General features: G+C 53.1%; 1 protein-coding gene across 1 annotated transcript in view; it reads right to left on the bottom strand.

Moving 5' to 3' along the window:
* The window catches only part of LOC144735688 (neuroligin-4, X-linked-like), a 240,317-nt gene that overhangs the window by 172,109 nt on the left and 46,059 nt on the right, over positions 1-22,149 (bottom strand). The window contains exon 3 of the mRNA XM_078618163.1: positions 16,616-16,765. Coding sequence (XP_078474289.1) covers positions 16,616-16,765 — 150 coding nt within the window. The remainder of the gene's footprint in view (positions 1-16,615; positions 16,766-22,149) is intronic.

Below are 22,149 nucleotides of genomic sequence, written 5' to 3'. Positions count from 1 at the left end.
TGAGCGACACAGGAGTGACACAATGTGTCAATGAGCGACACAGGAGTGACACAATGTGTCACTGAGCGACACAGGAGTGACACAATGTGTCAATGAGCGACACAGGAGTGACACAATGTGTCACTGAGCGACACAGGAGTGACACAATGTGTCAATGAGCGACACAAGAGTGACACAATGTGTCACTGAGCGACACAGGAGTGACACAATGTGTCAATGAGCGACACAGGAGTGACACAATGTGTCACTGAGCGACACAGGAGTGACACAATGTGTCACTGAGCGACACAGGAGTGACACAATGTGTCAATGAGCGACACAGGAGTGACACAATGTGTCACTGAGCGACACAGGAGTGACACAATGTGTCACTGAGCGACACAGGAGTGACACAATGTGTCACTGAGCGACACAGGAGTGACACAATGTGTCACTGAGCGACACAGGAGTGACACAATGTGTCAATGAGCGACACAGGAGTGACACAATGTGTCACTGAGCGACACAGGAGTGACACAATGTGTCACTGAGCGACACAGGAGTGACACAATGTGTCACTGAGCGACACAGGAGTGACACAATGTGTCACTGAGTGACACAGGAGTGACACAATGTGACACAATGTGACACAGGAGTGACACAATGTGTCACTGAGCGACACGGGAGTGACACAATGTGTCACTGAGTGACACAGGAGTGACACAATGTGACACAATGTGACACAGGAGTGACACATGTATCGATGGGCATTGGGACCGACGCTGGTACAGGAGCTGCACAGGGACACCACAGCCATAGCCCAGGCGCGTGGCTCCACGCTCAATGGGTTCAGTGCCCCCCCTCGCCCCCCCATCGCCCCCCCCCCCCCCATCGCTATCCTCTGCATGCATCCATGGACTCGTCTTCCGGAAATTTGATTTTTCAAAAGTTGAAGAAAAAAATTGTTCCTACTGCATTGGCAGTGGTGCTCGAGCACAAAGAGCAAAATAAAACTCAACATTGTCCACATGTCAATGTAAAAATGTCTAACGCACATTTCACATCGTGTTCATCTCGGTATATTCCTTCGCTCAATCTCCAACTATTAATCACTCAAGCCCTCTGGCCTATCGATCTCTCTGAAATTAAGAAGAGTAATTGCCTGAAACGTCACCTATTCGATAACTATATCTTTCGCGGTAGGGCAGTGTCATTGGCGAATGTTTTGATTTTGTTTTTGAATTAGGTTAGTTCAATATAGAGGCGAGATATGCTTGACTTTTTGAAAGGTTAAAATATATGGCATGGCGTGTCTCGGGCAGGGGAAGCCAGTGGCAGGCGAGAGAGAGGGGAGAGGAGGGGTTGGCATTGTCGTAAATAACTCGAAACAAGTGAACAGAACCTCGAGAAGACCCGAGCACATCTTGTTCCATTCACATTGATCTTGTTCTCGGCTGTTGTGCGGAGTGTCGAGATTGACTACATTGGCTCTGACCATCGTATTCGCAGCGGCTTTTGGCTAGCGATTGAACAAAGGCGATCGCTGCATCGCACGGCTTTCAGATGCACTTCTGTGGCCGTCTGGAACGCTCTTCCTTCCGATATTAGGAAGCCACTGGAGCCCTGCACTTTTAAATCATCGTTTAGATTGAAAACTCATTTCTTTAGAACAGTTTTTTTGTGTTTAGTTTGTTGTCCTTCCCCCACACCTCCGATTAGTGCGGTTGGCTACGTACGGTGTGAAAGACGTTCAACATACATTTCGTCTGAAATCACTTCCAGTACTTCTCAAATCCACCTTTTTTGTGGCTCCTCGATATGTACTGCATGCGTGGGTTCGCGGTGCCAATAATCAACGATGATGACGATGATGAAAATGTAACACGTGATGTTATGCTGCCTGATTTTCACTGCGAACACGAAGGGGAACGTGAAGCCGAGCGGTCGACGTCTCAGCGTTATTGATTGGCGGTGTGTCGTGTGGAGGAGAGCGCACGACACACACGTGTTACTTAGACGGCGATCTGACCCAAAACATCCAAGGTGAATCAATTGTTGCATGGCTGATGCAGTATCACAACCGATGTAACCACATCTCAAACATTGACAAACGACAAGGAAACAACGGCCAACGCCGACGACTGCCGACCATCGCTGGCTTTGCTCGATCGACTGCGGGATGAAGACCTCCCCAAGCCGCCAGCCATCTCAGCATCTTGCGAAGTGCCAATCCACGTCGCACCTGCACGTCAGTCGATTTCATTGCTCCGTCTCTCCTCCCCAAGACCACATAACCTCCCCTTTATAAACCAATAACAAACTATTAACGAGTTCCCACTCAATTAAACGTACTCCTCGCGTGCTTCACGATCCCAGTGGAGGTTGGCGTCTCTCCGTAGCCCAGAGGACGCTTCTCGCACTGGCAGACGCGTGACGAGCATCCCCCATTAATGCACCAACCCTTTTGAGTTGGTAAATGGTGAATGGTGCAATTTGCAAAACTACGAGCGCGATGACAGCCGGCAATGACCCGGGCTCTCGCGATCGCCGTCGCGGGCTCTTCAATGACTCCTCTCCACCGCAGATGGCTCCCCCACTCACCAACACCGCCGACGCACTGGCTGCTGCTGTAAGCACACTCCGAAATGTCAAAGCCATCGCAGTGTTGTCCCTCGCTTGTAAGCAAGACAAACCAATTATACGAAGGTATAAATGTCCTCGGATACGTTAGGTTGGCCTTTAAGGGGGTGTTTATTGTCGACAATTCCGATGATTATGTTATTTTGTAACTCGGGTAGCATGTGATTTCCTCGTACACATTCGTGGTATTTGAGGTCACCTCATTCTTGACTCCGAAAAAAAACCTTTTCTCGTATAAAGATGCATTTATCAAACCCAGCGCTTCATTTTCTCACTCAAATCTTTTCCGCTGTGACCGACCGGAGGACGTGGGCACGGTGGACGTGCGCGTGCCGGGTGAGGAAGAATCTTCCGGGTCGCTGACCAGGACAGACCCAAAGACACATTATCACGAGTTTAATTTGACAATTAGCGTCAACGTACTTGAGAGAGATTACGGAGAAACATTTGCTAATTCTACTCTCACGCGCCGTACTTTAACCACACAAGAACAGACTGCACACCCACTTCCGTTTTGTTTTCGCGATCCTCACGAGTTTCATCACCCGACGCGTGATCATAGCAACGAGGAATGGGGAGCGAGCGCACACTCCGTGGCTCCGTGAGCGCGTGCTGCACTGTTCACGCGCTGCCCCGTGCACAATGAGACCGCCGCTCGCTCACTCGCTCGCTCGCTCGCTGCCACCTCGGTTTTGCCCGGGGCTAACAAAGCAATTAGATCACAAAACAAGTGTCGGGGCTTCATTAAGAATTCCGACTTGACTAGAAGCTCGCAGCCTGCCGGCCGAACGCTTTCCCTGCGAACGTTCAAACGCAAAGTGCACGGCGGTGTGCTGACGGTAAGCAGCACGCGACCCGACTTGCAAATCCAGCCGCCGGTTCGAGTCCGTCAACGAGTGCGAGTTTTCCCAAATCGCACCGCCGCCTCTGTCCATCCATCAGTAGAAAAGGCTTGACAACAGTTATAGTTAATCAATAATTTCGGTGAGTCGCTTGCCACGTCCCGTGTGGTGGGGTTCCGTGTGGATACTCTCGACTCTTAGATGCCTGGCACGGGGTGGAAGAGCAATCCCAATCATCTCTGGAGAGCTCCCTCGAGTGGAGGCCGTGCAGCAAAGAGCGGCGCGGGCTTGCAAACTGCAGGGCTGCACCTTTGCCTGTGCTTGAAACGGAACTCCGCACCGCATCGTGGGGAAGGCAACGGCATGAGCTGGCGCCTCGTGTCGCAGGGCCCAATGCCGCCACGCTCAACGGGGTGATTCCATTTCTCCCGCGGTCTCATCTGCTGCACAACATCATCGTGTCACGAGGAAAAAATATGTGGGTTTTTTTCTTTGCTTGAAATTGCATTAGCCTTCACGGTCTGAGTACTTTGTGAAGGCTAAGCCATTTAAAATTATGCTTTCCCGTTATAGTTTGATTTCTATGCAGCTTAGCATTGAACCGTCCACATTATGAGCGAGCCAATGGGATCTGCAGCCACAGTCTTCCTTTCGAGTGAAGGCAGCGACCAGCAGCGCGGTTTGCCATTCGGCCAAACACAGTACTTGGCATCGTGCCAATCTGACTTTGAAGCCGAATGGTAATTTTATCTTTGTTGCAATGAACTGACGATTCTCCTCTCTGCGTCCCTCTGCCTCTCTGTCTGTCGTTCTCTCCCTTTCGAGTCTTTCTCTCCTGGTTTCTGCATTTCTACCTCGCTTCATCTCGACTCGACTTTCTTTTAACTCTCTCATTGTTTAATCCCTCCCCAAATCTCTCAACTACAACACGCCACTCATGGCCAGACTCGCGCCATTAAATGAGACCACGCCATCGGTCATCTGAACCCTCCACCGGCTCCCAACCCAATCCCGGATCAATATCCAGATCGCACCTTCAAGAGCATCCACGCACTCTTCTCTCATCTCACTTTACTCCCCTACACGCACTCTGCCACCTCTCGTCTCACTCTACTCCCCTCCACGCACTCTCCTACCTCTCCCCTCTCATCCCACTCCACTCCCCTTCACGCACTCTCCTGCCTCTCCCCTCTCATCTCACTCTACTCCCCTCCACGCACTCTCCCGTCTCTCCCCTCTCATCTCACTCTACTCCCCTTCACGCACTCTCATACCTCTCCCATCTCACTCTACTCCTTTCCACGCACTCTCCCACCTCTCCCCTCTCATCTTACTCTACTCCCCTCCACGCACTCTCCTACCTCTCCCATCTCACTCTACTCCTTTCCACGCACTCTCCCACCTCTCCCCTCTCATCTCACTCTACTCCCCTCCACGCACTCTCCTACCTCTCCCATCTCACTCTACTCCTTTCCACGCACTCTCCCACCTCTCCCCTCTCATCTCACTCTACTCCCCTCCACGCACTCTCCTACCTCTCCCGTCTCACTCTACTCCTCTCCACGCACTCTCCCACCTCTCCCCTCTCATCTCACTCCCCTCCACGCACTCTCCTACCTCTCATGTCACTCACGTTTCTATCGAGAACATTGTCGGCGGTTTTCTCCATCACAGGAAATTGCGGCAAATCGCCGAGGCGAAGTGCACTCTCGTGGTGTCCTGTCGAGATGCGCATCTGGCACGCGCGCGATCCGGGGGAGTGTTCGTCACCGCGAGTGATGAAGCCCGCTGCTCGGGATGCGTCTTGGAGTGATTAAGTGACTGTTGCGATGCTTTCTGATTGGCTACACCTTGGCGACAATACATGTTAAATCTCGGCTTCGGAGGCATCGATCTTCAACCGTGGGTCCGTGCGTTAGCGAACCTCTCTGGGCGGTACGCATCGGCACTCCAGACACGCATGAGATGCGTTCCTGACGCTTCGTTTGGACATTGAAACTTTGTATATTGATAGCTTAAAAAGTTAGTACGATGAGGATGCATCCCAAGCCTTCGAAACTTACCATTTCACACCACAAACACTTCTTAACTTACCATTTGTATCGTACAAAAATAAGATTATATTTTATACTTTGCAGTATTTTAAAACTGACAATAATCAAATAAACATCGTGTACTGTAAAATATATGTACGCGCACCAGTGTAAAAGGCTGCGTTGCCCACAAAACACGATGCCACAGCTCCGTGCAAAGATTCGGGGGGAATTCGTGGAGTGAACTGTGGGAGCGAAACTGATTGGCCGAGAGGCAACATTCTATCACCACCACCATGCACAGCGCGTGGTACAACTCTACAATCAGTGACGTTTCGAGCAATAGCCCTTCTTCATGACACTAAAGCAGAGGCGAACGAGATAGAAGAGATAATAAGGGTTGGAGGCTGCACTTTACACCATGGGGCCTGATGAGACTGACATTTAAAACATAATTTGATCAGTTTTTTCAAATAGGAGTACGGATAGTTACGTAATAATCGATCAAAAGTATTCCAAAAGAAATACATTTAATGCGAAAATGTATCATTACATGTTGCTGGCACAATACATTGTGGGAAGGATTGTCCTTGTGAGGACAATCGTCGTCGTGAATTGTAGCACCTCCAGTGGCTGTAGACTTCACAAGAACTAATTCCAAACTACGACGGCGGCGCGGGCACAATGCGATTTCCCGGGGACTCGGTGACCGCTGGCAGAGATGTTCATCCCTGAACCTGAGCCGATTGTGCAACAACCTTCGAAAAAGCGGTCTCGTCATTCCAGAGCGCGCGTCCACTGTGCGAGCGAGCAGCGTCACGCGTTCGCGTTGGACACGACTCGCAAACCTGCTCAAAAACAAATGCCCAGAGACTCACTTTACTTGTTATATAAGCCAAACGTGGGGGGGGGGTGTGTGTGTGGTTTTTTCCGAGCGGCTCTCTGCATGCGTGCCTGCACGTAGCCACGCAGGCTGTTCATGGCTTTCAAGTGAGATCGCCGCTCGCTGCCCACATTACCGCCGTGCCCTGAACGACGGTCGCGAACGATGGAAACGAACGGCGGCCGTGAACGCGCGCTCCGCGCAGCCGCGGGGCGGCGGTGGGGGTGGTGAGGCAGCGCGCTCGGGCGCGCTCTCGACGTGCTGCCGGGGGAGTTGGCGGCTTGCAGCGGAGCATTATGCGGATGTTCTGACCTGAATACTCCACACAGGGCAACTCTAATGAATATACATATGTAGTGTGAGATGTGTGTGTGTGTGTGAAAAATAGTCCGATGCTGAGAGCGGCATTGCTTGTATTAGTGCGCGTGACCTTGACAAAAATTGCACTCCCATCCATTAGCGGCACAAGGGCAAGGCTCTGCCACACAAGAGCGGGCGGGGAGGCTGCTGTCGAGAGGAGACCCGCGGTGATGTTCATGGCCCGCGACGATCGCTCTGCTCGTAGGTGAAATAAACATTCACCTGCTCGGATCGCGTCCGATAACGATGCCAATCGGTTAGTCGAGGCAACCTCAGTGAGTCTGAAGACTCGGTTTTTCAGGAGGTTCCCGCCTTGGCATTTACGATTTCTCCTATAACGTGGTTGTGTTTTGCTCCGATTCCTGTAATTTATTTCATTGCTCTTGTAATGTCGGTGACCCGAGTCACTGTTGCCAATGAGACGTACCCTGGTCCCCCGAGTTCACTCCCCGTTCACCAAATAAACTTCAACGTGGCGTGTTTGGCCAAAGGCACGAATGAGGGTGAGGATGTGAGGAGGCAGAAACCCCGATACAAGAGGCGTGAGACTCAGCACTCTCCCCCATCTCCTGGCCAACTCACAGCCACACGCCTACAACACCTGACGAGCCGTCCACGCACTCGCCAGGCTGAGCCCCGCTTAGCTTTGGAGACGCGAAGTGACGGGGCACGCTCAGGGTGCTTTGTTCGGAGGCTGCCCGATGGCCCGCTCTGTTTGCGCGTCGGGGAGACGCTGCCATATCGGAGTCAGAATGTTTCCTTACACTGGAGGAATCCGATGAGCTATGAAGCTCTTTTTCACCACCCCTGGAGAAGGAAACCGAACAACTTGCGGGCATGAAACGCGCGATAAACGTCCGTGAAACGTCGCTGCACGCCATCATGCGCAGGACGCATGGACAACGTTTGTGCCGTGAAATCGTCATTGTTATATTTTATTTTTTCCTCTGCGAAAAAAACTCAAACTCGTTTCACATTTGTATTCCCCCTCACAAAATTCGCCTACGCAGCTCGGAGTCGCACTGTATATGTAAATGTAGTAATGTTACTTTAGATGTATGAAGCCGTAAGGCAGCCAACGAATATGTGTCTGTAAAAACCATTATAGTTTTCTCTGCGAACGTGCATCGCAGTGTCGAGCACAGGCCGCTGTGCGGGTGTGCGTATTGAGCGAAGGCTGCTCATAGGGCCCGCTGTCAAACCACGCCAATTACGGATAATTAAATACAATCAATGTTGGGCTTACAGCGAAAGGGAAATATATATATAATTAATACTGAGCGAGGCATGGATTGAGTGGCAAGTTGCAAGTACACATTAAGAGTCACGACACTACAATTACAGCTGGCAGCTGTAATGAATTGCATTGATTTGAAAATCAAGAAAAAATTGACGCTTTAAATATTTAAGACCGGGCCCCCCAATATCTGATTGGAGCCAGCGGGAGGGTGGAATAGCGTCCACCGGAGGTGCCAAACATAATCTGCGGCGACGCGAGTCGCAATAAACAAAGTTGAAAGTAATGCATTGTCCATATCGGGGGGTGGAATGTGCGTTAGGGAGGCACTTCTGAAATAAACGGCCGCGTGGAGAGGGCCGAAAGAAAAGTTACATAACGCGCGACGTGATCAATAACGCCGAACACTGCGCAATATTCCGAGCAGCAAATTTGAAGCACTACTGAAAAGCCGTATAAGTGTTCATTTTATTTACTGTCTAGCGCTAATAATAAAAAAAAAATGTAAATACCCCCGGCGTTATTACAGCGCGGAAGATAAATCGTGATGTCGCACGGTGAGCAGCCGCGTGGCCGCCGCGTTTGGAGGTTTAAAAAAATAAATTAAAGAGCGAATTGTGGTCTCGTAATTCAGTGAAAACACTAATAATCATCTGCTTTGTTGTCGTGCAATACTGCTGTTATTATTCAGTCGCTCTATTTATATATGTGTGATGACTCAGGGTCTTTGCGTGTTGCCATTGTGAGACATCGGTCTGAAAATGTCCACACCTCGAGAAAGTCGCTCTGGCCACCACCCTCCTCAGCCTGGTGCGGTGTGTGAACCCAGGCGCCGGGGAGACTCGGGCAGCAGCAGGGCGGGGGCAGCGCTGGCCACTCCGCTCCTCTCGCGTGCCGAGTTGGCCTGCATTTGGTGGGCCCTTGGGCATCAAAGTCTGAATTTGCCCATTTTTTTTGAAAAAAACTGGCAAATGAGTTAATTGGAATAACCATTAGCGATCGCGTCCCAACGGAGACACTAAAGCCCACTGCTTGCAAGCTGGCGCTGCGTTCACCGTGTGTGACTCACAGGGACAGCTGCCATCAGAGGGTCCCCTAGGCTAAAAACTAAAAAGACAAACTGCAGCTGCGCATTTAAATGATTGAGATAAAATGTGATGTAAGTGGTTTAGGATGCTGGGGGTAGTTACGTGCCCAATAAATGAAACTCCTGATCCCTAATAGGCACTAACTAATGGCACTTTCCCCAACAGTCTGTATGGATATGTAGGAAAACACTGTTTTCCTTTTGTTGAAAAAGACCAGCTTGGCCCACGGTGCATCGTAGATCAAGTTGATCTGGCCGCTAACGATGAGCCGTGCATTCGCTGCAGCTAAAAAAAAAATCGAAGTGCGGCCGGAATTGTTTACGGCTGTCGTGATCGTAGTCAGTTCTCAAAACAAACTCCCTGCGTCGGCTCACGGGAGAGAAGGAGGGTGGGGGGGGTAGCGGCCGCTCTGATGAGCCCCCCACGGACTGGCGTCGAGATGGGCAAGCCGAGTGTTGGAGGAGTGCGCAGAGCCGATCTCAGCCAGCAGCAGCCTTTGGGATTAGACTCGACACGCGCACGTATATATATATAATACATATGATGTGGCTATATATATACCGTGAGCCATGGGAGTCATGGACATGCTCTGTAGCTGTACTCACATTATTATTATTAAGGAACAAACGAGAGAGAGAGAGGGGGGGGGCTCCATCTCGTCTCTGCATTTATCCGCCTCTCCTGCCGGTCAGCAGTATTTGAAGCAGTGTAGTGGGGGTGGTGGTGGTGGTGGTGGTGGTTGGGCGGGCATGGGTTACGAGCCAAGGGGGTCCATGCGGAGTGTTCCAAGATGAAACGGGAAGATGATGAATTGAGGGGCACGGCGAGTGGCGGCCACGAGTGGGCGCCGGCCGAGTTGAGGAATCGGCGAGATTCGCGGATCAGCATTTCAATGTATTGTTATGACGACTACTCTAACGTTTCTCCTGCGGGATCCGCACGACCTGTAACGCCAGACTGCGTGTGTGTTGTTGGATTGTGCCGTGCAGAGGTGTCCAGGATGCCAATTGACACCATGTTTATGTAAATGGTTAGAGAACCGATAATCTCTGTATCACAATCAGCTGAGGCCTCCTGCAAATCACGTGACGTATGTGTGACCACCCCCACTCTAGACCCCTCCCCACCGCCCCCTGTGGAAACAGACTCCTCCATGCAGCTCACTGCTGCTGCTCGCCCCTCCTCCAACTCTCCCTCCGCCCCTCTCCCCCCGCCCTCCTCAGCCGTCTGACTCCCTGCTGCTCGTCTTACATCTACACGTGATAAGTGGCTTCTGAAAAGGAAGCTCGTCGCTAATTGGGGTTTAGCTGGTAAGATAAACAAAAAAAGTTTAGTTTTATTTGTATGTTTATTAAAGTGATCTGTTTACCTTTCCTATGTTGTTGTTGTAACGTTCTGACCACGTGCCTCTACTGGACATCTGTGAAAAAGAGCTTTATAGCTCATCGGATTTCTCAAGTCTAAATAAATATTCTTATTCTGAGCCGTGCCCTGTTTGTCCATCTTTCAGACTTAAATCCCCGCATCCCGTCGCTTTCACCTTCCTTGATATGGACATTGTGGAAGAGTAGGCCAACATTCCCTCTAAATGGGCTCCATGGAGCTGCCTCTAGTGGAGGCCCCTTCCGCCGGTAGTGGCGTGAGCGAGCCATAGCAGGGCTGCGCCCTTACCCCTTGATAGAGATTGAGGATGGGGAGAGGCGCAGTTCGATGCGAGTATTGTCAGCGCGAGGATCGATGCGAATCTTTGAATCGATGCACGCCCAGCAGCGGTGACCTTGTACCCCGATACTGCGAGCGGCCCGCAGTCGTTCACGTCGCGTCGGCGATTCCCAACGCCGCGATGGACTTTGATGTCACTCCTCGCCGGTGTGGGACATGCACGTATTGGCATCGCATATCGAGCCGGTGTGTGAGAATGTGCGGCGTGGGCAGCACGACTGTTACTGGCCAATGGTAAGATCCATAATTGTTTTGTGGGTCAGTTCCCTGTGTGAGTGATATGCCAACGTGTGTCGTATTCCCTCCTCCACTCGACACAGCCATATGAGTAAAGTTGTGACGTGACCAAACGCGACGGTGTGACTGTATTTGGAGCTTTCGTGACTGCAGGAATCCATACTCTTTGGTTCTTTCGGTAAAGTCACGTGGGTAGAAAATAAAATAAATCACGACGTTTCGGGCGCAACACAAGCGTCCGAAACTGATGACGGGCGCTTGTGTTGCGCCCGAAACGTCGTGATTAATTTTATATCATACCTACGTGACTTTACAGAAAGAACCAAAGAGTACGGTGTTACTGTACTTTGCCACTGCGTCAGCACCACCGGCGTGCTGGAGAGCGACCCAGGTCTGCCTAATTCGCCAGGTGTCGACAACGATAAGAACAAGAAGCGACATGTTTTTGTTGTAATTCGGTAAAAATAACTCAACATTTCAAGAGCCGCAATGGACTGCGTGGCGAATACGAGACGGCGGTGGTCCTCAATGAACGACGTCTCACGGATCGGTCCTTAAAGAGCTGCACTCGGCTCCGGAGCCGCAGGTTGTCCACCCCTGGCCTAAGCCACATAAAACCAAGGTTGTTGCTGTGACATGAAGCTTCTAAATCTCGGTCATTGACAATAACAACGTGGATCAAACTGAGACGCGTGATGGAAGGGAGGGATGCATGCCACCCTTCTCACCATCCCAGATGTGGTCATCTACCGAGCGTGAGCGCGTTTCGCCGATTCCGTCGCTCTGTCTCCCCGTTGGACGCCTTTGTCTCGGGCATGGGAATAGTGGCCATGTATGTAGTACGTATGTTGAACTTCTTTCGCACCGTACGTAGCCAACGGTGATAATCGGAGATGCGGGGGGAGTACAACAAACGAGATAGAACAGCAAGCAGTTGTAAGCGAAAACGTTCTCTCCACGTAATTATTCACCGGCCTAAATACTGAAAGAGATCTCGCCGTGGCGAATTTAAGAATAATTACTCTGCCGACAATTTAAAAGCTCATTGGGTTATTAAATAAATATAATTAGCAAACACGTTCATCGAAAACATGCGAGCCGCACCCCCCCCCCCCCCCCCCCCCCCCTCAGAGCGCTCCACACCTCGCCGCGTGAACGCGAGCACGGGCGGTGGGGCATGCCAGTGGGCTCCGTCGTCGACAAATACAACTCTCTATAGACATACGGATATCCGCAGATAAGAAGACACAAAAAACTCACGACAGTAACCACCGCAGTGATGTGCCGTGTCGCCCAGCGTGCCTGCTGCTCTGCTCACTTCAGAACGAAATTACTTCTCGGGCGATCGCGGGCAAACGGCCGATGCACAATTCGTTTGGGGGGCAATATTTAAACAACAACAACAAAAAAGATCCACGGAATGTGTAGTTCAATAGACAACCGTGACACGTTATTTTTTTCCCGCTCTTACGGGAAGAACAAAAACTCCTTGAAGTAGTGCGCGCCGCTCAGATTGAGCCGAGTGTTTAGAGCGTTATCGTGAATTAGCGCTCGTCTGTCAAGCGACATCTTCTGTGACCGTGCGGAGCCTTAGAGAACAATCAGATATGACAAGGGATCGCAGACGAAGGGAGAAACATTCATCTCCTTTAACTCGGGGCTGATGAACTGATGCCGAGTACAATATCTCACGGCTTAGTGTCTGATAAGGCTGAATGAGTCGAGAGGCAGCTGTGCCGCGTTGTCGTTGGTGGTTGCGTCACTATTGGTGGGTGTTGGTGGCTATGGGTGAGTGGGTGGGTGGGTAGGTGGGTGGGTATTGGTGGCTATGGGTGAGTGGGTAGGTGGGTGGGTATTGGTGGCTATGGGTGAGTGGGTAGGTGGGTGGGTATTGGTGGCTATGGGAGAATGGGTAGGTGGGTGGGTAGGTGGGTGGGTATTGGTGGCTATGGGAGAATGGGTAGGTGGGTGGGTATTGGTGGCTATGGGAGAATGGGTAGGTGGGTGGGTATTGGTGGCTATGGGTGGGTGGGTATAGGAGGGTATGGGTGAGTGAGTAGGTGGGTGGGTATTGGTGGCTATGGGTGAGTGGGTAGGTGGGTGGGTATTGGTGGCTATGGGTGAGTGGGTGAGTGGGTAGGTATTGGTGGCTATGAGTGAGTGGGTAGGTGGGTGGGTATTGGTGGCTATGGGTGAGTGGGTAGGTGGGTGGCTATTGGTGGCTATGGGTGAGTGGGTATGTGGGTGGGTATTGGTGGCTATGGGTGGGTGGGTAGGTGGGTGGGTATTGGTGGCTGGCTGGCCTGGTGGTTAGGCGGGTGTGTGGCTGGGCGAAGGGACAAGAGACAGAAACGCTGAATGGACTTCACCCTTAGAAACCTCGGAGGGCCTCGGTGATTTATCGTGGCCGGGGCTGCAGTCGTAAACACCAAATGGGTCCAGTGGACGTCTCCAGTGAAGGAGAGCAGGCATCGTGCACGGTGACGTCACCGCGGCGAGCCCCTCCGGCTCCGCCCACGCCAAGTGAGTCGCCGAGACGCACCACGTGACCAGGGCCATCCCAACATGGGGGGAGGGGCAGCTCAAGTTCAAACTAAACCTCAACTATTCCATCTGACAGCGTGATTTCGAAGCGCGGAGCCCCGCAAGAACGCTGGGCCCGGGGCGGTCGCCCCCAATTCGCCGTACCCTAGCAACGGCTTTGCACGCGAGCTCCTCCGCTCTCGTGCGACGACGACGACGACAACAACAACGCGGCGAGGAGATCTCAACAATGTCCCTCACCGCCACCGCTCGATACCGCACGAAGTCATTGTGGACCCACGTGCTTGGCCCTTGTCAATGCAACCTCAACCCCGATGATGATGACGACGCTTGGCAAACCGAATGGAGTGCACAAGGAGTCACAAACAACAAACTCCTCCTCGCGAGGGACCCGGTGATGCAGGTGATCCCCTGGCATCAATCTCCACCCTGAAGCTCATGGACGTCAACCCCCGGACCGCATCGACTGCACCAACCATGACAGCAGTAGCAGCAGATGCCGATGCACCGATGGAAAATTCTAAACTCTGGCAATGTGCGACTGCGATCACCACCCAGAAGAGAACCACGGGGACCGAACCACGTGGACTCGATGCCCGATTCACAAACACGGAGGAGGCATCATCACAGCGGCGACGGCGCACCACTCCACTACTCCTGACTCCGCAATCATCTGCCCCGTCTTACCACCTCGATGTAAAGTTATCGCTGTTGTTCTACATCAACAACAGCCGTACGCAGAATAATAAGTAGAAGCAGACGGAGGCAGGCAGCAAGGGGGTGGACGCGGTGGTAATCTGTCAGCGCTGGGAGTTTTGGTGTCGTGACTCACCGAGGAAGTGGGTCACACGTGGTACACCAAGGGAGTGATGGCTTTGTATAAATTGTTGTGTTGGTTTATTCTGCGTGCTGTTCTTCTGATTTAGTGCACGTTTGGGTCAAGAGTATTTATGGTGTCTATCTAGATACTTCAGCAAGCGTAGCGATGCTTTTTCATCTTTATACAATAAAAGAAATGGAATTTCATTTGGCCCAGAATGAAATATATTGTGTACGCAAATATATACATGAAAATATCTGTCTGTATATATCGTAGTTCATCAGCCCACGGTGCCTCCCAGCCTCATGTTGTCAAGCAGCGCATGCAGAACACAAGTCCGGGAGCTGCTGCAATAAATAGGAATGAATGAGTACAACTCTGCGATGTGTAGTCGGCGTGCTCTTCGGCATGATGTCCGACGTTATACTCCACGTGCTGGGAGCCTCTTCAGGCACTGAAGATCGTGCCGAAAAATGCGCGGCAAAAAGACGCATCAGAGATATTTCACTAAATACACTTTGTGTACTGATGTGTGAGTGGCATGACAGGTACTGATGTGTGAGTGGCATGACAGGTACTGATGTGTGAGTGGTATCACAGGTGAGCAGTCTCCTTACTGGCTCGTTCCTACACTGGCCCCACCCACTGCTCATAAGCCCATCCATTATTCAGGTAGCTCCACCCACTGCCCAGATAGCCCCACCGACTGCCCAGGTAGCTCCACCTACTGCCCAGGTAGCTCCACCTACTACGCAGGTAGCTCCACCAACTGCCCAGGTAGCTCCACCCACTGCCCAGGGAGCCCCACAAACGAAGAATGGTAGCCCCACCCGCTGCTCAGAAAATGTTGGGACAAACTGGGACAAAATCCCAAATTTATGCAAATGCTTCAAGACACGTGGACAGCCTTTCTGAAACCGCCGGGACCCTCCCGGCCTACAGTGGTATTGCTTCAGTATAACCACGAAAGATAATGAAACCAGCCGGAGGCCAAAGGTACTAACAACTGCATAATGGGTCCCTGAGTATTCACGGCATCACCAAAGGCAGAGGCGGCCTCTGGTAGATTCACTCGCATCACCGATATCGGGAGATATGTAGTTATTGTCGACCAGCAACCAACCACGACACCACGGTTTCAGCTCTGTGATTGACGCACGCGTGTTTTTTTTTTTGTCTGCTTCAACATGACGTTACGAGTGGTTTGCTGTAAATAGAGACGACCTTTTGTGCATCCTTCGCAATAGGGCACTCGAAACAGAAGTGCCCGCGTGTGCGTAATGCTGTCAATGTTGACGTCCGTGCTCTGCAATTCACTGCGAGGTCCTCTGCAGTCGCTTAACAACGCCACTCATCGAACATTGCCCCGCGCAGCCCGCCCTGGGAATGTTTCGGAGTTGGCAGCTCGCCACGCGGCGCGGCGCTGCCGACGACGCCTTGTCGCGGCCCGCGGTGTTTGGGACCAAGCCTCCAAGCTGCCGTCTCAAGCGCAGCGATCTCTCTGCGTGGGACCCGCGACAACGCTGGTTGGGGCGGAAGCTGCTAACGAGCGCCTATGCAGGCTGACACGGCGCACAGCGGGGTGATGTGGCCAGTATCCACAGAGACAACCTTTGTCTCCCCAGTGACGACATTTGTGAAATCATATACCCGCTTAAGACTTCAGTCGATCAAACGGAGGCTCGGCACCGGGTTCAGATATTCGCCGCTGATGTTGGCTGTGAGCAGGAATTGAACTCGGAGTTATCGCGTCCGCAGCGATGCATGCTGGTCACTACTCTACCACACCACAAAGAGTGTGATGCTATGGGGTGCGGTAGAGGAGTGTGGAAGGGTGCTCGCGAACAGCACTTTTCCCAACACACACACATCACACACACATCACAAACAACGATGGCAGCCACCCATTCACCATTCATTGACATTGATGTCAGCGCGGCGCTTGTGCCAGGCTAGGTTCACCTTGAGGTCACGTGAAGTGGCGAAGTCTCTCCGGCAGGAGCTGACGGGGAACACCGAGGTGTTACGGGTCAACACACGAAACGTGACGCACACGCGCATCCCCACCCCACCCCCGCATCGCTCCACCTTGAAAGAGCGGCGCGGCATCCGTCACCGCGCCGTGCGATTGTATTCTCTGGGCCCGCGGAGTGCGGGGCTGAGTGCCCGCGAGGGGAAGTCCACCCCAGCTGCCAGGCTTGCTGCCGACTGCCGACCGCGTGGCACTGACCTAGAACGCCGAGGCGATAGTTGACGGTGATGACGATAACGTTCCCGTAGCTGGCCAGCACGCTGCCGTCCAGCAGGTTGCCTGTGCCCTCCATGTAGGAGCCGCCGTGCACGTAGACCAGCACCGCTTTGGGCCCCGAGTTGCGGATGTCTGTCGCGGGCGAAGCGGGGTGGGGGGGGGCAGGGAGGAAGCAAAAATGCAGCAAGGCGATCATCTCGAACGGCGCGGAAAACAAACAAACAAAAGCACGCCACGAAAACGACCATCGAACACGGCGGCACGCGCGCACTCAGGCAACGCTCACGGGCACGTTCTCGTGCGCCGATTCGCACCGGACACGCGAAGAATTCGCACGGTTACGGAGAGGAGACGCGCGCGGACCACAAGACACACGACCCACGATGAAACGCCAGGTGCACACACACACACGCGCACTAGCGCACGCACACACGCGCGCACACGCGCACGCACACACGCGCGCGCGAGCGCATGAGGTCCGCACGCCGGATTTGCGTTCCGCCGCTCGTGGTCACACGGGGGTTTCACATCGAATTAACGGAGTCATGGAAATGAGCTAAGGGAACAAACGATGAGGTTTTTGTTTTCAGTTGCATGGGATCAGATGGCGCGGGCGGGTGGGGGGGGGTGATATTGTTTAATCGCATGCAAACAATAGCAGCGATGCCAGGCCACTTGAGTACAGCCACAAGAGATACTGTATAGGTTTAAAATTAATATTGCAAATGTGCACTAGATTCGTCAAAAAGCGTGCATTTGATGCTCATCTGATAATATATTGAAAAGATTCCAAATAGTTTGTTAATATACATCGTGAAATTTGCATTGTTATACAGTATCCCTTTATATAAAAAAAAGATCGGAAAAAGGAAAGATTTTGGTAATATTGTCTTAAACTGACGATTTGTTGAATTTGCGCCGTTTTTTTTCGTCGGCCACTTTGCTGACATGGGAGGCTCGAAAGTTTGTGGGCAATAATTGGCGCACGAAAAGAGTACACCATGAATTTAGTTTTAAAAAAAAGAAGATTTAGAGCAAATCATGTTTAAAAATATTTATTTGTTTTCTGTTTTTCTCTCTCTCTCTTGTGTTTTCATGCATCATGCTCTCCCAGCACCAAAAAATACCTTCATCTTCGTCACCATCAATAGCTGCTAAATCATCGGCATTTTTCTTTGGGTTCGCTCCTGGGGTCAAAACGAGGACAAAGAGGGCAAATAGCATTTAAACAAGGAAAGGGGGAATATCGTGCATATGCATGGAGTCTTTGACGCTTTCCAAACATGCGTTTGTCCTTTTGAGTGCACGTGTTTATCTCAAGGTTTTTGGGGACAACCCTTCCACCACAGTCACCCGTCTTCCAATAGATTCCGTCTCTAACTGCGACAAAACCTGACGGGGAAGGGTTTTTGGTCCATGTGGGATCATCGTTACGAGAGTCAACGTGCCCCCCACCCCACCCCGTTACGAACGAACGCACAGAGCAGCTGACGCAATTACGCTTAATTGAAAAGTGTAAGGAGAAATAGCGAGCCTGCGCATAGAACTGAAAACAACTAAAACAGATCGTGGCGGAGTCCGTGCTCAATCGCGACTGGTTGCGCCGTCGTGTGTAGGGGTCGTGGCGCGGAGGCTTCGTGTGCGCGGGGTGGTCGAGACGCAGTGACGCCACCACGAGCGCCAGGCCACGATCCATCCCCAGCGCGCGTGCACGCGACTCGCTCAGGTCGGATCGTCTCGGCTGGCGAGGCCCCAATGTTCAGCTAAAGCGGCTCTCTTACGAGGAGGGCCACAGCCCAAGACCTTTGGCGCAGTGGTGGCAGTCACGGCGGCACATTGCAGTTACATCGAGTTACATAGAGAGCGGTACAGTTACATATGGTTACATATGGTTGCACGTAGATTCATAGCGTTACACAGAGATGCGCAGAGTTACAAAGAGACGCATATAGCAACACAAATACGCATGGAATAACAGACATCTACAACATTACATAGAGACTCGCAGGCTAAGACCCAGACGGTGTATTGCTTCCGTCGGTGAGGACCATTGAGCTAAGCAGGGACGGACACAGCTCACGGCCTCGTGCGGGGATCTCCACGGAGCGATGCGTGGCCACCCGCACGAGCGAGGCACGCGGGGTGGCCGCGGCATGCACGCCGCTTAGAGCAGCACGCCGCTTAGAGCAAGGCGCACGCCGCTTAGAGCAAGACGTCGCTTAGAGCCAGGCGCACGCCGCTTAGAGCAAGATGCCGCTTAGAGCAAGACGCCGCTTAGAGCAAGACGCCGCTTAGAGCAAGGCGCACGCCGCTTAGAGCAAGGCGCCGCTTAGAGCAAGACGTCGCTTAGAGCAAGGCGCACGCCGCTTAGAGCAAGACGCCGCTTAGAGCAAGACGCCGCTTAGAGCAAGACGTCGCTTAGAGCAAGGCGCACGCCGCTTAGAGCAAGACGCCGCTTAGAGCAAGACGCCGCTTAGAGCAAGACGCCGCTTAGAGCAAGGCGCACGCCGCTTAGAGCAAGGCGCCGCTTAGAGCAAGACGCCGCTTAGAGCAAGACGCCGCTAAGAGCAAGGCGCACGCCGCTTAGAGCAAGATGCCGCTTAGAGCAAGACGCCGCTTAGAGCAAGGCGCACGCCGCTTAGAGCAAGATGCCGCTTAGAGCAAGGCGCCGCTTAGAGCAAGACGCCGCTTAGAGCAAGACGCCGCTTAGAGCAAGACGCCGCTTAGAGCAAGACGCCGCTTAGAGCAAGACGCCGCTTAGAGCAAGACGCCGCTTAGAGCAAGGCGCACGCCGCTTAGAGCAAGGCGCACGCCGCTTAGAGCAAGGCGCCGCTTAGAGCAAGACGCCGCTTAGAGCAAGACGCCGCTTAGAGCAAGACGCCGCTTAGAGCAAGACGCCGCTTAGAGCAAGACGCCGCTTAGAGCAAGACGCCGCTTAGAGCAAGACGCCGCTTAGAGCAAGACGCCGCTTAGAGCAAGACGCCGCTTAGAGCAAGGCGCACGCCGCTTAGAGCAAGACGCCGCTTAGAGCAAGACGCCGCTTAGAGCAAGACGCCGCTTAGAGCAAGGCGCACGCCGCTTAGAGCAAGACGCCGCTTAGAGCAAGACGCACGCCGCTTAGAGCAAGGCGCACGCCGCTTAGAGCAGCACGCCGCTTAGAGCAAGACGCACGCCGCTTAGAGCAGCACGCCGCTTAGAGCAGCACGCCGCTTAGAGCAAGACGCACGCCGCTTAGAGCAAGACGCCGCTTAGAGCAAGACGCACGCCGCTTAGAACAAGACGCACGCCGCTTAGAGCAGCACGCCGCTTAGAGCAAGACGCACGCCGCTTAGAGCAAGACGCACGCCGCTTAGAGCAGCACGCCGCTTAGAGCAAGACGCACGCCGCTTAGAGCAAGACGCACGCCGCTTAGAGCAGCACGCCGCTTAGAGCAAGACGCACGCCGCTTAGAGCAAGACGCCGCTTAGAGCAAGACGCACGCCGCTTAGAGCAGCACGCCGCTTGGAGCAAGACGCACGCCGCTTAGAGCAGCACGCCGCTTAGAGCAAGACGCACGCCGCTTAGAGCAGCACGCCGCTTGGAGCAAGACGCACGCCGCTTAGAGCAGCACGCCGCTTGGAGCAAGACGCACGCCGCTTAGAGCAGCACGCCGCTTAGAGCAAGACGCACGCCGCTTAGAGCAGCACGCCGCTTAGAGCAAGACGCACGCCGCTTAGAGCAAGACGCCGCTTAGAGCAAGACGCACGCCGCTTAGAGCAGCACGCCGCTTGGAGCAAGACGCACGCCGCTTAGAGCAGCACGCCGCTTGGAGCAAGACGCACGCCGCTTAGAGCAGCACGCCGCTTAGAGCAAGACGCACGCCGCTTAGAGCAAGACGCCGCTTAGAGCAAGACGCACGCCGCTTAGAGCAAGACGCCGCTTAGAGCAGGACGCACGCCGCTTAGAGCAGCACGCCGCTTGGAGCAAGACGCACGCCGCTTAGAGCAGCACGCCGCTTAGAGCAAGACGCCGCTTAGAGCAGCACGCCGCTTAGAGCAAGACGCAGCGCCGTGAGCGGCAAGGAATGCCCCTTTATTACACGCAGGTCGCGTGATGATTAATAAATGATGTACTGTATACCGTAGAGTTGCATATTTTTGCGTTGTTAAATCTGCGTAGGTAATCTGTAACACGAGCACGTTGTTCAGAGTGCAACATGTCGAGTTTATTTCTCTGCGATGACAACAATAATAACAAAAACAACTAGACACGTTCGTTTTGCGTATTCACAACGCAGCATGGCCTGGAGTTTGTCTCCGAATGTTAACTGAATCAAATTTTCTCGCGGATTACATTTGTCGCCCTGCATGTTCCCCTCCTCCTCATCTTCGACGAGTTCCCACGAAGCCTCAGTTCCAATCGCGGCCGTTCATCATTCGGGCTAACAAGGTAGCGCCCTGAGAGATAGGGGACACGCAGATGACAGAGTTGAAAGTGGACGCAGCGGAAGCATTCGCAAAACATCTGAGCGCATTCACCACCACGCTCCAGAAGGGCACCCCCCCCCCGCCGCCGCCTGACCCCCACTGCATCTCCATCTAATTTAATCAACAAACGGCGCCTCGGCAGCGAGCCCTGGGGTGTGAGAGGGTCAGCGCTGGGGGTCGGCCACGCCGTCCAGAAGATTTACAAACCGAGTGGACACCACTTGTTTACTGCACCAAATTAGCTGTATCACGGCTGGCACGGTTTTACGGTCGCGGCTAAGTAAGGCCAGATTCATGGCACTCGTTCCTGGGTGGGTCAGGGCCCCCGGTAATCTTATTTGCAGTAAATATTGCAGCTGATTTGCAACTGCATACTTAATGGCGTGGCGCGACGCTGCTGCTCCTGCCGCGGCGCGATGTTTAGCTCGCCCGACTCCACGGGACCCGCAGACGATGCCACTTGGAAAACATCGGGGCAAGTTTCGTAAATTATAATCCCACTCCGCCCCCCCCCGCCCCTACCCCCCCCCCCTCTGTCCACCCAACAATTCATAGCCACCCACTATGCTGTTTTCCAGCATCACCATCAGCAACAGCAGCGTATGCCATGGTCGATCCACTGTTAGATGAATCATTCCCCCAAACTCTTGCCATCAGGGTCACGAAGCGGCGGCACACATCTCGCTCCTGCACGCGACCCGAGTCGGCCGGCAGGTCGAGTGTGGCGGGGTAAAGTGTGGCCACTCCGAACTCGTCTCATCCCGTCTGGACAAACGTGGGAAGAGTCGTCCCAATGGCCCTCGAGTGGAGGCCCTTCAGCAAACAGCGGTGTCAGCGTGCACATGCAGGGCTGCACCCTTGCATATGCTCAAGAAACAACGATCCACATTCGTGAACAACATTCGTATCGAGCAACGACCGCCAGCGGGCCATCCCGCCCAGAGTTCTCCGCGCGCTCTATGATATCACGCCTCCAACTATTGCACGCTTGTATCTATGGGAACGTTGCCGCTGTGCGCCTGTTGGCGTTCTCTGGTCAAACACTGGTGA

This window comes from Lampetra planeri, chromosome 56 (genome assembly GCF_965212315.1).
Source record: "Lampetra planeri chromosome 56, kcLamPlan1.2.h2, whole genome shotgun sequence".
Classification (NCBI taxonomy): Eukaryota; Metazoa; Chordata; class Hyperoartia; order Petromyzontiformes; family Petromyzontidae; genus Lampetra; species Lampetra planeri.
This window is presented reverse-complemented; position numbering and strand designations above follow the sequence as displayed.